Source organism: Nipponia nippon, unplaced genomic scaffold, assembly GCF_047370975.1.
Source record: "Nipponia nippon isolate SJK-2023a ecotype South Korea unplaced genomic scaffold, ASM4737097v1 scaffold_14, whole genome shotgun sequence".
Taxonomy (NCBI): Eukaryota; Metazoa; Chordata; class Aves; order Pelecaniformes; family Threskiornithidae; genus Nipponia; species Nipponia nippon.
Window position 1 is genome coordinate 2,805,858 of NW_028262330.1, and position 16,251 is coordinate 2,822,108.

The 16,251-nt window shown below is 53.0% G+C and overlaps 1 protein-coding gene across 14 annotated transcripts in view; it reads left to right on the top strand.

Annotated features, from left to right (window-relative positions):
• Positions 1-16,251, top strand: part of CACNA1G (calcium voltage-gated channel subunit alpha1 G) — a 152,626-nt gene that overhangs the window by 53,191 nt on the left and 83,184 nt on the right. For all 14 annotated transcript variants that reach the window (XM_087750479.1, XM_087750491.1, XM_087750477.1 and 11 more), the window contains exons 4-10: positions 5,038-5,135; positions 7,273-7,432; positions 9,325-9,616; positions 10,136-10,228; positions 11,882-12,692; positions 12,781-12,825; positions 14,237-14,601. In XM_087750479.1, the coding sequence (XP_087606605.1) occupies positions 5,038-5,135; positions 7,273-7,432; positions 9,325-9,616; positions 10,136-10,228; positions 11,882-12,692; positions 12,781-12,825; positions 14,237-14,601 (1,864 nt within the window). The remainder of the gene's footprint in view (positions 1-5,037; positions 5,136-7,272; positions 7,433-9,324; positions 9,617-10,135; positions 10,229-11,881; positions 12,693-12,780; positions 12,826-14,236; positions 14,602-16,251) is intronic.

Below are 16,251 nucleotides of genomic sequence, written 5' to 3' on the forward strand. Positions count from 1 at the left end.
AAGCTTTTTAGCTCAGAAATTGGGATAAGGGCGATGCTGCCAGAGCGGTCTCCGCAGGGAGCAGGGATCCTGGGGCTGCGTTGGGCGAAGCTTGCAGCGCGTGGCCTTCACCTCGCAGCACCGGTTCGCTTCAGAAGCAGGCAGGGCTCTGCTGAAGGGCACTTTGGCCGTACGAGGCTGATCAAGGGGCTGTTCCAACTCCCCAGTTCAGATGCGAGGAAGAAAGCACTGGTGTGGGGCTGCCCACGGGGGTCCCTGCTGCAGCCTCCCACTGCAACTGCAGGCAAAGGCTTTTATTTCCCCATGTATTAGTCCCTTCATCCCTTAATAAATAATAAAATAATAGAGAGGCAGGGATGAACGTTGCTTTTTCATCCCCTCTGCCTGCCTGTATTGATCCCTCTAGCACCGAGGAACAGCACCTTGGAGACGTGGATGCGCGGTGCCCTCTGCGCTGCCTATGGGGTAATTGCCCGTGTAAGTGGCCGATTTGCACACGCAATGACCCAATGTGCAATCACAGCCACAGCCCTTTTGAGCTGCAGCAAAAGCTCCACCAAACCCTCTCCCAGGAGCCTGCCCCTCTCCGGTGCTTTCAGGGGTGGGTGCGAGTGTCCTGGGAGCCGGGAGCCTGCTCCCAGGGCCCTGCTGTGTCCTGGCTCATCCCAAATTAGGTGCTCTTTGCTCCGAGCAGAAGTAGCAGAACCACACCAAGCCAATACTCACGATTACAAACCTCCAGGGGTTCAAAATCTGGGGTCAAGCTTTGCAATTTGTTGCTTTCAGTGACTTTTGGGAGGATGAAGAGCAGCTGAGCCCCAGGGCTGGTGAAGCCCCCGGCTGCGGACGCTCTCTGCTCCGTGCCGCCTTACCGCAGCCTTTGCAGCCTTCAAAGCAGATCATCCTGAGCAAGCTGTGTCCCTGGCTCACAGAAACCTGCTGGGTCAAAGGAACCCCTCAGCAGCCTCCCTCGCAGCTGAGCTGACTCAAACCCACCTGTGAAAAGCCTTGTTTTATGAAGTTTTAGGACTTTTTTAAAGAGAATTCTTTAGCTTCTCTCAGTTCTTCAGCTGAACTTGCTGCTGCTTCCAGAGCTTCATTAGTCAAGTGTCCTGGCTGGGACACACGGTGCGGCCGGATCCAGCAGGCTGCAGGGTTCACACTCCCTCCAGTGCTATCCTTTTTATTCCGTTCAGCTTGATTAAAATGAGTATTTTTAAAATTAAGTGACACCCACGAATGCGGTGAGACTCATGAGGCTTAAAAAGCAGCTCCTGAGCAAAAGCGGAGCACAGCAAAGCCAGCGAGGGCCAGGAGGAAATTTCATTCCAGCTTTCTGAAGATACAACACTGCCTAAATAATTTCCCCTTGTCTTTTCCAACACGGATGGCTTAATATCATCCACTGATTACTGCACTTTGTAGATAAAGGGTGCCTATATACTCAGTTTTGGAAACCTTTTAATGCTGAATAAATCTGAGCCTATCTTTTGCCAGCAGTGAGCGGCGGCTCTGTGCCTCTGCGGGCAGAGGGGTGGGCAGCTCCCGGGGATGCTGCCCTGCCTGCAGGCGTTGCTGCTCTGCTGTGGGTTCCTTATGTGACCTTGGTCATGTCCCCTGGCTCTACAGCATCCCCAGCACCCATCTGTGAAAGGGGAGAGCTCAAATTCTCATCAGAAAGCACCCTCAGCACAAAATCCATGGCTCTGATGGCTCTTCACACCATCTTCTACTTCCTGAGCAGGAGCGATCCCGGGGATGGGAGCGGAGCCAGGGCTGAGAGCAGGGTGGGTTGGAGAGGCGATGCCAGGTGGGGAGGGCTTTGCCGGTATTTCTGTGCTCTGTTAGAGGCTCGCTGGGTGAGAAGAGCCCCTTCAACCCCTCCTGTGATGCTGCTGAGCATCACTTCTGCGAGCCCTTTTCCACAGGCAGGGCTGCTGCCGGACGTTGTGCTCACGAGATCCTTCCCCAGACTTTGGGTTTATATGAAAGAAACCCCAGCTTGCTCTGAGTCTGGCTATCTCCAGGCAGAACAGGAATGAATTTCTGCTGCTCGGTCCATCCTGAGCCATCCCTTGTGTCTGTCTGGTGAGTCCTGGGAGTCTTCCTTCTCAGAGGAGCGTTTGCCAAAGGTTTGCATCAGCTCTCTCTCTGCATCCCACCACCAGCCCGTTGTACGTCTGGCTTTGCAGATGCTCCACTTTTATTCTTAGAAAGTCCTAAATGTTTCCGCTTTCCTTCTGAATAACTCCAGCCATCGGGCGTTGCTGATCACTCTGGTGAGTGTCAGCATTTGCTATGAATCCACCCTATTTAATGCTGAGTATTTTTCTGAGCCTTTAGCTTGGCTGGGCAGCCGGGTCAGTGGCAGAGGCACTGACAGGCATTGCGCTTTTCCATTTGAACAGAAATGACATTTGAGTTGAAGCTTCATCGGGGGCTTTTTACGCTGCAGATTTTCAAGGTGTAAATGTTATATATGCTGGTAAATGCACCTGTCACCTCGCCAGTTGGTGACATCCTGACATTCGCTCTCCCTGGGTATCTTCCCTTTCCAGGGACGTGGATTGATTCCTCCCATGCATCCCCTTGCCTTGGGACGTGACCTTTGAGCTGGGACGTGGTGGGGTTCTTGCTGGACTTGCTCTTTAGGGACTGATTTTTACCCCCGTTTTCTTCCCCCAGTCCTGGGTTCTCTCAAGGCTCTTGAGCTGTTGGTTCTCAGAGCAATGTGTGGATCTTCTGGTCTAGGTCTGGGGCTGAGCTTGCGGTGTGGTAACGCCGGCGCTGGTAGCAGTGTTCGGCAGCAGGGGTACGAGAGCACCTACCTGCTCTTGGTCTTGGTGTTAAAGTGTTTGCTCAAGCTAGTGGGCTGTGGGTTTATTTTTGTTGGTTTGTTTTCTTTTTTTAATGTGGTATTATAATTGTTCTTTAATATATTAAATCAAAATGCATTTTACAATATGCCCTTTGCTGATTACAAGCACATGCAGCTCTGGAAGTGAGTCTAGGGCTGTCATTAATCAGAAAATGATTTGTCTTGGTGCAAATAACCTTATGCTGCTCTGAATTTTGCTGGTAGCCTCTGTTTTAATAATGGATGAAAGAAAAGCTTTATGTTTGACATGGGCTTTTTACCTGAATCCTGCAAACCATACAAAAATCTTATTTTCAAACAGCGAGTGACACCTGAGAACTATTAAAGTCCAGGGAAATCGTTGCCCCTCTCCTTACTGCAGCTAAAGCTCACGCAATGCGGTGAGTCCCGCACACTGCGGAAGGGGCTGGTTTTGTCACCGGGGCCAGGGGGACTTTCGCGGACACCCTGCCTTCCTCTCCGCTCAGAGGATGAGAACAAACTCCTAGCATCCACACGTGTCTGTCCAAGGTTCGTATTCTGGGACTGTCCCGTGGGTTGGGTGTCAGCTAAATGTGGAGGAATACGTTGAGCTTATTTTCGTCTTAGATATGGTTTGATCATCATCATCCTCCTTAGAGCCTGTCAAGAGAAATGGGATTAAGTGTCACTGCATCAAGTGCGGAGTTGTGTATTTGGGGGCTGGAAAGAGAAAGTCTTCTCCACCCTGGGTTCTCCTCACCTGCCGATGGCCGGGAGGGAGGAGAGTGGCTTTGGCTGATCACAGCAAGATGCAGCGTGCTGCAGCCGTGGCAAAGCTAACACGGCACTGATGGATCCTGCGGGATTTCCAGCAGGGAGGGAGGGGGCAGCACTGATGCCTTTGTGCAAGGCACCAGCAAAGCCTCCTCCAGAAGTTTGTCTAATCAGGTACAATTAATTCAGGCCAGGGCAGGTGTGCAGAAGGGTTGCAGTTGGGAAGCAGAGAGCCTGTCTGCGAGGTGGGGCTGGAAGAGCTTGGTTTGTTTGGCTTTGCAAAATCAAGGCTGAGAGGAGATGTGATTTGTCCTCTGTAAATACATTGGGTGAGTAAACACCAGGGACAAAGAGCTACAGAAGCTACTTAAAAGACAGCGCTGGCATAAGAACAAAGGGATATGAGCTTGTCCTGAATAAATTCAGGCTGGAAGTTAGGCTTCCAACCACCCAACTAGCTTTAAGGTGGAACTTGATAATTTTCGGAAGCGATTAATATCCTGTGGTTGCCTGTGGCAGCGGGAGCCCAGCTGTGCGGGGAGCCTCGTGGTCCTCTTCCTTGCCTTTGCCTGGCTCTGCCTCTTCAAGAATGCTTTTAGGCAGAGATCTTGTGTTTTCTCATGGCTGGAGGGCAAAGTCCTGGTGGTGACGTGACTGATGGCCCCGCTGTGCTTGAGCAAAGGTGCCATGAGCCGAGCAAGACGGTGCTGGGCGTCCCCAGGGATTTGCAGCAGGCCAAGTGCATCCTCAGATTAAGTCATGTCAAGGTTGCACCTCGGTGTCCTGAGCTGTGAAATGACCCCACCAGGCACAGTGCAGGAGCACCGGGAGTTTCCTTGGTCCATGTTTGCCCCATTTGTTATCTACAAGTGTCATCAGTTTTGATTTGTGTGCTCACCCATCCACCTGAGTCCCAGCTGCCAATGATCTCTGCTGGGTAGAGCTGGAATAGCTCAGTGTCCCACACTACTTGCCTCCTGCGCCCCGTGGAAAGGGTCTGCACCAGGGGATGCTCCTCTGCTTTTCAGGGTTGTGGTGGTGCTCAGCACAGCGAACCCAGTTTCTTTACAGTGTCTGTGCAATTGTTAAAAAAAAGGGCTGTGTCTGAAAATTGCCCTCCTGGAGTGTGCAGGGATTTTCAGAAGCTTCTGCCCTGGACCTGTGCAAAACCAGTAACCAAAGCAGATGAGACAGACAGAAGATCTGTGGCTGTGTGAGCTGGTGTATCGCGTTCTCGCTCATTGACTTTATTCTGATATGCAAACAACTCTTAATTAATTCCTCTGGCAAACTTTCCTGATGGGAGAGATGCAGTAACAAGTCCCTCTGAGCAGCTGGCATATAGTGTTTGATTTATCATGTTTGATAATCTAACATTGCTCCAGAAGATCCTTGACACTCCTCTGCATTCATGTCTTTCGCAGGATGCTGGAGTACTCCCTGGACCTGCAGAATGTCAGCTTCTCAGCGGTCCGCACCGTCCGCGTCCTGCGGCCGCTCAGGGCCATTAACAGGGTCCCCAGTAAGTCAGCTCCTTATTCCTCCCAGTTGATGCAAGTTCTTTGTATCTGTGCCCAAAAGATGGAGGAGCAAACGCAGGTGCTTCCCATCTTACATTGCAGCTCAGACGTTCGCCCACGCCCTGGTAGTGCGAGGTCCTACCACCACTCTCTGGTTTCCAGTGCCTGCCACTCTCCTACTTTAAATAATATTCCTTTTGACACCTGTGGCATCAGAGATGAGCCACCAGTCAATACGATATCCAGGACTGTCTTCAGACGCCTTTCTTTCTCATCTGAAGAGGGTCTTAGGAGGCTGCTAAGGTGAAGGCATGCAGGCGATAGGGATTAACTGAGCCAACAGCCTTTGCCAGGCAGCAGGGGCAGAGGGGCCTGAGCCATGCTGCTCCCACCCTCCCTGCACGACCCCATCCTTTCCTGGAGAAACTGGGGTGAGGAAATCTTGTCGTGCCTGGAGACAACCCCCCTGGACGGCGCTGAGGAGCCTCCTCCTGGAGCATCTCTTGCTCTGCTCCCCCGAGCCCGTCCACACAGCCCCAAACCCCAACACCTCCAAGCAAGCCTGGGTGGGATGGGAGGTGGCTATTCAGTGCTGGTTTATCAGGTCATGCGTGAGGATCTCAGACCCCCCTTGAACAGCAATGGGTGGCATTGCCTGCTCCTGCACAGCAGCAGGTGACGGCAACCCAGCCCTGTGCTCGGAGGGGCATTGGCCATCGCAAACCCAACCAAACTGCCCAGGGAGCCGCTCCTGCTGTGCCTTGCTGGGCAAAGCCCGGAGCGCTGCAAGAGGCGCTGAGCTCCGTCCCTCTCGGATGCTGTACGGATCAGGTGTGATAAGAGTAAGTACAACTCCATTAGAAATCTCATTTTCCTGGTCCTATAATCCTGGGTATCGAATCCAGCATTGTTTTAGCCAAATTAAATCCATGTCCGAACTCCCGTATCTGAACTAGCCCAATGCTGTGACGAGACCTAATCAGCTTCAGTTCTGTCTGCGATGCTGGAGGTGCCTGGGCTCTATTTATTTTTCTGGCCCTGACTCTTGAACTTAATCTGGCTTTGCTGTTGCTGTTTCAATCATTGTGGTAGCTTCAGAATGCTGTTTGCAATGTTTCTTTATCCCTGCTGAACTGATGGATGGCTGAATTTGCCCGCCACTGACTAACTGGGGATGTAATTCACTTAATGTATTTTGAAATCCCGGGTAATTTATCTTGGCTTCTCTGCAACGTAGTTACAATGGGATAGAAATGTAAGGTGGGAAAAGAAAAAAGAGAGTTTTGCATGATGATAAATGCAGTAACCACAGAAAGTCATTTCAGTTAATTAGGAGTTGATGCAAGGTGGTTGTTCCCCAGCAGAGGAGTAGAAGAAAAACCCTGACAGAGGAGGTGACAGCATCAGGAAGAGAGAAAAAAGTCGTCTTGCAGTATCAAAGCAAAGGGTGCAACAGTAAAGCTTGCTTTAAATGAAAATCAATATAAGCGAGTGAGAGAATGCAGAAGATGGGGAAAGAAGGAGAGCGAGAGATGAGCAGAATATTACAGAGACGTCAGATGAAATCAATTTTTTTGTGTGTAAATGTCAAGTTGAAGTCACCATCAATTTGTCTTTGTTACAGAACTGGCTGTTCCTGAACTTGTGAGAATTAACTGCCAGGGAGAGTCCTGTATCTTAAGGAAGAGAGGGGATTTAGGGTAGATGAGGGGAATTAGGGAGGGAAGGGAAATTTAATATATACTGAGTGGGGAAAGAAATACGACTGAGCAAGGAAGAACATCAGAGTTTGGTCTCAGGGAAGAAAGGAGACATATAATTGCTAGAAAACTTTAGGAGGAGAAGAGGACTTGAGATGGGGAGTGAAGGGAGAGGAGCAGGAAAGGTAGGTTGTGTGCCCAGGAGCAGGGCACGGACAAAGGAGGTATCCCAGGGGCTTTGGGGAGAACCGGAGGGGACTGGGGAGCTGCGGGTGTTTGCAAGCCATGTGTGGGTGACAAGGACAGTGGTTGGGGAGGCAGCAGCTGTCAGTGGAAGGAAAAGTATGGATGGAAAAGAAAAGGTCAGGAGGACATAGCTGGAATAAGAAAATTCAGCATGGAGCTTTCCTCTTCCCCGACTGCTTTGTCTTCGCCTCAGGTATGCGCATCCTGGTGACACTTCTTTTGGACACGCTGCCCATGCTGGGGAACGTCCTCCTCCTCTGCTTCTTCGTCTTCTTCATCTTCGGCATCGTGGGAGTCCAGCTGTGGGCAGGTTTGCTCAGGAACCGCTGCTTCCTCCCTGAGAACTTCAGCATGTGAGTCTGCGTGGGCAGCAGAAGTGTCTCTCCAGCTCGGGCGACTCTGTCCCTCCAGGAGACAAGGATATCCTCCATTAAAAAGCCCTGGTCTTCTGTAAATGCTCCCTGCTCCTAAATGCCACCACAGCTCCTGCCCAGGCACGCATGGCCGGAACAGAGCGAGCTGTGACAGTTTGCCGTTCAAGTCCTGCAGGGCTGTCCTTAACCCTCAGCCAGCACTTGAGAACCGCTCTGATTGATAAGAGTCGCCAAAAAAACCCGAGAATAAGAGTTCAGGCTTTCTAAATTCAGTATATCATTAACACATGACCTTTCCTGCTTTTGTTGAGGTCTGAATCCCGTTCAGCAGCTGGTGGTGATTATTGGTATGGCACTTGTAGTCCCACCTAAACCCCAGGGGAGGCTGATGGAGCTACCACACGTTTCAGGATGCTAGATCCTTTTCAGTCTCAGAGCAAGAGATAGTCCCTGTCCCAAAGTGTTATTTTTCACAGATCCCTGGATTTTAAGGCCAAGAGGACTATTGTGATCAAATGGGGTTTTGTAGCACCCAGTTTCCTGGCCGGCCAGCTTGCCAGATGTAGGAATGTTTGAACAGCGGTTGAAACATTCTGAGGTAGCTGACAGCTACCTCGGTTCTGGTAGCTGTCAGCCTCTTTCAGACAAGGATTTCCATACCTGCTCTCCTACCTACCTGCTTTTTTCCATGACCTCCCTCCCTTTGAATGCTAGGAGAAGGGCAGGTGACTGCAAGCCCTTGATGGCTGCTCTGCTGAGCTCTGGCACCCCGTCACCTTTCAGTGGATCGCTTTCAAATGTTGACTCCCCAGATCTGATCTGGCTAGATCCACACCTGGATGGAGAAATCCTGCAAGCCCAAAGCCTCTCTCTTGAACACAGCAGGACTGTGATGCTGCTGCTGTGGCTGGGCTGGCTCTCGGGTCTGGAGCTGGCATGATGCACCTTTTATCCTCTCCCACACATCCCCTAATCAACTGCTGCCCCTCTTGGAGGTCATGCCCTCAAAGGGCAGTTGGGAGAATCATTACCAGGGCACATCCCCGTTAAGTAAATGGCAGCAGAGCAGAGGGCCTGCTTCACCACTGAGTAAATCCAATAGAGCCACAGGTTTGGGTGCTGTTTAATTGAGCCAGAATTCCAGGGGTTTAGATAAGCTTTGAAGGGTATTAAAGGCAATTCTGCAGGAATTAACCGGGCTGAACTAGGCTTAAAAATATCTTTGCAAGCTTTAGTGGGAGTCCTGGCAGCATTAAGGAGATAGCTGTGTGCAGAGCAAGAAGCCAGTTTCTGGCTGGCCATGGGTTGTTTCATCTCCCTGAAGAGTGTTCTTGCTGGTTTGCTGTGGTAAGGCCACCCTCAGAGGGAATTTAGAGCTTATCTATGGGCTGAAGAGGCACTGTGAAATGCAGATGAAGGCCCTGTCTCTGGTTCTTAGGAAGCTTGGGAGGTCCTTGTACACAGAGTCTTCCCAAGCCATTCTCAGCATCTCCAGGAGGACAGGAGATACAGGAGCTTAAACTGACTGATTTCCATCTTACCGCAGCAAAGACATTTCAGAGAAGCCCTGCGGGGCTGAATCCTGTTCTTAGTCCCCCAAAGCCAAAATCAGAGCACTTCCAGATGGAGTGACTCTTCGTAATGTCATCAGAGGGGTTGCTGAGTGGCTGAGTGCACTGCCTCAGTTTCCCAAAACCCAGTTAGAGACATCATCTCACCTACTGGGGCTGCAGAAAGTCTAAGGGGATCCCTTTTAAAAAAAAGCTTTAAGATCCAGTATAACAGATGTCAGACTTTGCTGTTACAGTTCTTGCCTTGCCAGATTGCCTGCAGTCGGTGTGCAAACCCCAGCCCTGTCTGGACTCTTTCAGCCCCTACACGGTAGATTTGGAGCGATACTACCAGACGGAGAATGAAGATGAGAACCCCTTCATCTGCTCCCAGCCCCGGGAGAACGGGATGCGCTACTGCCGGAGTATCCCAACACGGAGGGAAGAGGGTCTCGAGTGCACTCTGGATTATTATTCCTACAATGACACCACCAACACGTCCTGTGTCAACTGGAACCAGTATTACACCAACTGCTCTGCCGGGGAGCACAACCCTTTCAAGGGAGCCATCAACTTTGATAACATTGGCTACGCCTGGATTGCGATATTTCAGGTGAGGCCTGTGTGCAAACTGTCACAAAGTGAGGAACACAAGGCCATGCCCCGCAACGTGTTCCCAGGGGCTGCAAAATCCCACTCCGGGGGACTATTTTGCACCAGCAAGCACCTATGTATTAGGGCAGGGGTGCTCAAAATGTCAGGGATACAATTTGATGCCTTCTTTGAAGATGCTTCCATCTCACATGCATGGACAAAACCCGTCTCCAAACCCTGTGTGTGTGCCAGAAGACCATCCTGATGTGGAGCAGAGCCTAGAGCCTGCTCTTCCCTCTGCAAAATGCAGTAATGGGTCTTAGATCCAGCTGGAAAAGAAGGGCTGGATTCAGCCTGGGCAGCTGGCAACGTGGCTGTTGGCACTGGTGGGAGCAGGATTTGGCTCCTCGGTGTCTTGTACTGCACCGAGACCAGCTGTGGGGTGTCAGAAATGACCCAACCAGGAGGAACGTTGCTTGTGCGCTTGGTGTTGTAACTGGGCCTTGATGGGTTCGTTTTCCCTTCCCGTCTCCACCAGGTCATCACACTGGAAGGCTGGGTGGACATCATGTACTTTGTCATGGATGCACACTCCTTCTACAACTTCATCTACTTCATCCTCCTGATCATTGTGAGTGGCCTTAGGGGAACGTGGGGGTCCTCCTGGCATTTGGGGAGGGCAGAGACACGTGACCCAGAGGAACGGGGTAGATAATACAGTGAATGTAAAAGCTGGTGCCACGTAGGAGGGGTAGAAACCAGCCTGCTGGAAGACATGCAGCTTCAATACGGCATTGCATCGCAGCTGCATTTTGCTGCAAATATGAAGGAAGGAAAGAAAGATGTGCTTAAGCTATGGTAGATATGCTTCTGTTGCTGCTGTTTCTACTGCTTCTCTCCTTGTGCCTCAAGGTCCTCTCCCTTAGTTGCCACCTTGAATTTAAGTTCAAAAGTAGGCAAATTTCCCCTGGTCAGGTTTTGAGCTCTGGAAGGGGAGGAGGCTGCCCAGAAATTCCCCCATATTGAAGAACCCAAGTGGCTGGGTCCTTGGTGCAGAGGGGACATTTCAGGAAAACAGTCCCAAACTTCAGAGAGCACATTAAGAAAGGAGGGAAGAGCTTACTGCCCACCGCCCACCCACGCTTCGCAGAAGCATCCGGGACCACCCACAAAGGACCCGACAAAGAATTTCTGTGGGGTGGGCTCCACGATGGGCTTGCTTCATGCAAGCAGAATTGTCTACGGTGACTGGCTGAGCTCGTTGTCTAGACTCCCTTTATCGTCAAGGGAGAAAAATAGGTGCTTTAAGGGGGTGATTCATCTCCTCTGAAGGTAGACATCCAAAATAAATTAGATGCGTTGCAGACTTGATGTGCCTATTTCTCTCTTGACTCTAAAGGATCATTAGGTGCCTCACTCAGATGTATCTGAGATAAGTGAGATGAGTCCCTTTCTTGCTGTCTAATTGGACTAAGTACAGCAAAATAGCTGCACGTCGTCCGTTAGGCCATTGTGGGGATTTCTGCTCCTCATCAAATCAGGACAAAAACCCTGATGAGAAGGTAGGAGGTTGTTTAGTCCACGATGCTTTTTCTGGTTCATCTATTAGCTTCCCCAAAAAAGAAACAATCCCTTGCTCTCAGCATCCCCAAAACAACGGAGAGGAAGGGCAAGCAGTACTTTTCCAGATGCCGTGCGAGTAACGTTAGCAGCCTGTGATAGCCCCTTAGCACGTCAGTAATTCTCTGTGACCCAGGCTGGGCTCTGCAGAAGGCAGAACCTCATGAAACCCTGGTTGGAAATAAAACCTCCAAGCTGTGGGTACAGGCTGCTGATGCCCTTGCGTAACAGTCACCCGCAAATCCCGTTAGCAGGGGAAAGGGATCTGCTCGCAAGCTGCCCACACACTGCCAGAAAAAACGCTCCTATCAGGAAGGCTCAGTGCATTCATCGTAATGCCACTAATTGTGATAATTACAACCGCTGTCTGCGGAGAGAGAAAAACACCATCTTAAAAGAGCAAAAGCTTTTTGTCAAAATAATCTTCTCTCGTCTTTGATCTCTGACATCCTCTGTGGAGCACTGGCGTGGGAGTCCCCGGGGCAGGGGCTCGGGGGGTGAGTCAGCCCCTCCACGGTCCCGGCCAGTGGTCCCTGCCGGGGGACGCAGAAGATGGGGCTGGCTGGGGTTTGCCCCCGGCTCCTTGCACCGGGGTGCAGGGTGAGGCTGGGCTATGGGGTGGGCATGGCCACTCCGAGGTGGCTGATGGCTCCTGTCCCCTTAGGTGGGCTCCTTCTTCATGATCAACCTCTGCCTGGTGGTGATAGCAACGCAGTTCTCTGAGACGAAGCAGCGCGAGAGCCAGCTGATGAAGGAGCAGCGCGTGCGCTACCTGTCCAACGCCAGCACCCTCGCCAGCTTTTCGGAGCCAGGCAGCTGCTATGATGAACTCCTCAAGTACCTGGTTTACATTGCCCGTAAAGGCAGCAAGCAGCTTGTGGAGGTCTACCGGGTGGCAGGCGTGAGGATGGGCTTCCTCACCAGCCCCGCGAGCAAGGCGGGGGCCAGCCGGCGCGCCGGGAAGCGCCGGAGCAGAAAGAGGTCCTCTGTGCACCACCTCATCCACCACCATCACCACCACCACCACCACTATCACCTGGGCAATGGGAACCTGCGGGCGCCCCGCGCCAGTCCGGAGATCAGTGATGTGGAGACCAGCTCGCTCCACAATGAGACCAACCGGCTGATGCTCCCCCCTTCGGCACCGAACCCCCACGGGGCTCCCGGTGCTGCTCCCAGCAACACTGAGTCCGTCCACAGCATCTACCATGCCGACTGCCACTTTGAGCCAGTGCGCTGCCGGTCGTCCCTCCCACAGCCGGGCCTCGGCTTGCCGAGCCCAGAGGGGATCCCCAAGAACATCGTGGGCAGCAAGGTGTACCCCACGGTGCACCCCAGTACCTCCCACGAGATGCTGAAAGAGAAGAGCCTGGGGGAGACGGCGGTCGGTGCTGGGAGCAGCACCCTGACAAGCCTCAACATCCCGCCCGGGCCGTACAGCACCATGCACAAGCTGCTGGAGACGCAGAGTACAGGTGAGCCTGGGGCTGGACGTCGGTCTGGGGTTGTTTTGCAGAAATACGAGCTATGACCTAATTTCTTTCTCTTTCTGAATCGTTGCAGGGTTCTTTTCAGTCCACGTTACAGAGAAAGGCGATGGCTTTCCAGGTGAGGCCAACATGAATCTTCCAACGTACCTAAGGCATCCTATAGCCAAAACCAGGAGAGAGGTTTCAACCTCCCAGACTTCATACTTGCAAAAATCCAAGGGCAATGAATGTTTTAATGAACCCATCTTCTTTCCCATCCCCATGTCCTCCCAGTCAAACAAATTTATTCTGCAATTACAGGGAACACTCCCCAAATCCCTGCACTCCCCAAATCAGCTAGAACTGGGCTCAGTGACGCCAAGCAGAGCTGGAGCTCAGCCTGGCCACTTCCAAATGGCCATAGAATCATAGAATTGTTAAGGTTGGAAAAGACCCCCATGTCCCTTCCTTGCTGAAACACAGGGGTTGGAGGTGGCTGCGTTGCCTGCTGCTCGCTGCAGAGCTTGGGGATGGAGACCTTCCAGATCTAAGTCCCAGCACATCCCTGGGCACTGTGTAGCTCCGCTCCCCGCGGGACCTGAGGCTTGGGGAGATTGAGTGTCTGCTTTGTACGAGTGTTCAATGGCAATCACAGATGCTGAGTATTAAAAATCTGCCCAAGTGATTTGCTTAGGAAGCCTGTAACAGAGCCAGGCTCTGAATGCAGCTTTCCCAGATCGGGGGTTTCATACCTTCACCACAAGATGCTCTTTCCCCCTCCACATCCTGAGGTTTGGAAGCTCAGGCCAGTCTAGTCCAAACCCTTTCAAGCCTCCAAGAAGCGTTTCTGGCCAAGCTTTCCCAGGCGGTCGATGCCTTTTCCACCCCTCCACTGTGGCATTGACCTTTCCAGCAGGGAAGAGACCAAGTCCTGCCCCCAGCCCAGAGCTGCCCAGAGACTGAACACACAGAGCTGGGCTCTGAGACGGTTTAGCGCTGGGTTTTTATTCGTGCTGCTGTGTGTGAGTCAGGAGTGTGCTTTGCAGATAGTCTCTCCCCTGGCAGTCAGCTGGTGGGATTTTGGGGGAATATCCCGCTGGTATTGTCACCCGGGAGCCACCTGGCAGCTGCCGTTGGGGGCAGCACGTGGAGGGGGAAGCTGGTGATTTCGGAGCATCAGCAAACAGCGGGAGCAGGAAAGGAGGCTGCTGGCAGCGGCGCTCCTGCTAATTACAGCCCGGAGCCTGCCAGGGCCAGGGGAGCTGATTGCTTTCTCCTAGCCGTAATGGCCAGAGGTATAGCGAGCTGGGCTAGGGGTCCTGGGCTGGTGGCAGTGTCTGCCTGGGGGCAGCGAAGAGGGCTTTGTAACTGGGGAGAAGGCACTCGGGGAGCCCAGGTTTTAACCCAGCAGGAGCCCTTTTCCCCTTAGGAAATTCCTGTCCTGTCGAGGGCAACAGCTTGGTGCTAACGGGGACTGGGGGTTGCTCCTGTGGCCACCCGCAGCCTCGCCGTCCTGGCTGACGGGCTGCCCTGTCCCGCTGGCGTTTCAGGTCCCTGCCAAAGCTCCTGCAAGATCTCCAGCCCCTGCACAAAGCTGGACGGCGGCTCCTGCAACCCCGAGAGCTGCCCTTACTGCCTCAAGGCGCTGGCGAGCGAGGCTGAGCTGACGGACAACGAGACGGCCGACTCGGACAGCGAGGGGGTCTACGAGTTCACGCAGGACGCCCACTACAGCGACCAGCGGGACCCGCAGCGGGGCAGAGCCCGGGCCAGGAGAGCGAGCCGGGTGCTGGCCTTCTGGCGCGTGGTGTGCGAGACCTTCCGGAAGATTGTGGACAGCAAATATTTTGGCCGTGGGATCATGGTGGCCATTCTCATCAACACGCTCAGCATGGGGATCGAGTACCACGAGCAGGTGAGCCCTGTCCCAGCAGCTCCCAGTGCAGCGGGGCTGCAGGCGGTGTTATGGGTTTGAATCTGGCTGCTGGAGGGATGGTTTGGGGCGAGAGGCATTGGGTTGCTATAGGAAGGATCCCAGGACAGAGCAGGGCTGATTTTTCTCCTCTGAGCCTGCATCTAGCTTGCAGGCAGAGGCAGGCAGTGATCACCCTGGCTGGTACCCGGCTGCGTGAGCTCCCGCATCCTGGCCCCGCCAGGGATGCTCAGCACCGTGCCGAGCCCACCGTCATGCAGGCAGTACCATGCGTTGCTGGTTTCTGTGGCGCAGGGGCCAAGGAGAGGGAGCAGCCATTTGTCGCGGGGTTTGTGCCAGCCCAGCAGTCCTAGCGGGGTTGGTGCAGCTGCAGGCAGAGAAGTCTATTGAATTTGCAGTCCCTGGAGAGGAGGTAACAAATGCCTTTGCCTCCCCAGTGAACGCTCCAGCAACAGCACACTGAGTCCAAAATAGACTCGTTGCTGGCTATTCCTCCGCTCGATTATCTGAGTCCTTGCAGGCAAGAGGCTGCCTCTGCTCCAGCCTCTCGCACACTTGTCACCTAGCAGAGCTTTTCCCTATATATAGTCATTACGAAAAGGAGTTGCCACGTACCTCTTCAAATGTCTCCATAAGGAGGACGAGCTCTGCTTTTAGAGAGGCTTTTGCATGGGCTGCTCTCACGTAGGTTTTGTGGCTGCCGCCGGCGGCAAGCCTGGCGTGGTGCCCTCGGTCCTGCCGCAGGCATGGGATGGCTTGGTGCTGGGGGTGCAGGCTTCATTTGGATTTGGGGGAAAGAGTTTATTAGCGAGGATGCTGAGATCCTGCAAAACCTCGTTACATACCCCTCTAATGCTTGAGGGCTCCCAGTGGCCAGCCCAGCACGGTGCTTCTCCCGGGATGCCAGACCTCTGCCCTCCCAGACAGGCACGGCCATCCCTGTCCCAGCATCAGCCTTTCTTGGGAACTCCCTTGCATCTCGAGTCGTGGCTGTTTACTTTTCTCCCTTCCTGGCACGTTTTGTATTTGCAGAGTCACTCGCAGTTGCACGCAGAGGCGTTTCTCCCACAGATCCCAGTGGCAGCAGTGGTGGCTGCAGACTGGCTCCAAATTCCCGTGTCCTCCCGTGGCATTAATGCCTCAGTGACCGAACGCCAGGGAGACACGGCTGTGCTAAATGTGTCCCTTCCAGCCAGCGCCTTCTCCCTGACGTCCTAATACAGTCTGGCTGGCTAACCCTTGTTTTCAGTACACATTAAACAGCGACGTGCTCTGAAGTCCTGCAGGTTTCACCTTCACATGCTGCCCTTGGTGGGAGCTCTGCGGGGAAGCTTGAGTGATTCCACCTTTATTTAATAATATCAGGAAGATCATCTCCTAAGAACCTGGGGGGAGGTGGCTCAGGAAGCCAACAAACAGTTATGTGCCTCCTTTGGCTGAGAGGTGAAAGCAGATCCGCCGTGTCTTTGCTGCCACTGTCCAAGCTTGCTTCCCTTTATCAGGAGCATCTCTGGGAGATGCTGGTGTAGGCTCCTGTGCGCGTACCAGGGGCACCGTCCCACCGGGGATGGGTGGCCAAGCAAGCACCCATCAGCAAACACCCTAAAGGCAACACAGCTCCTTAATTCTTTG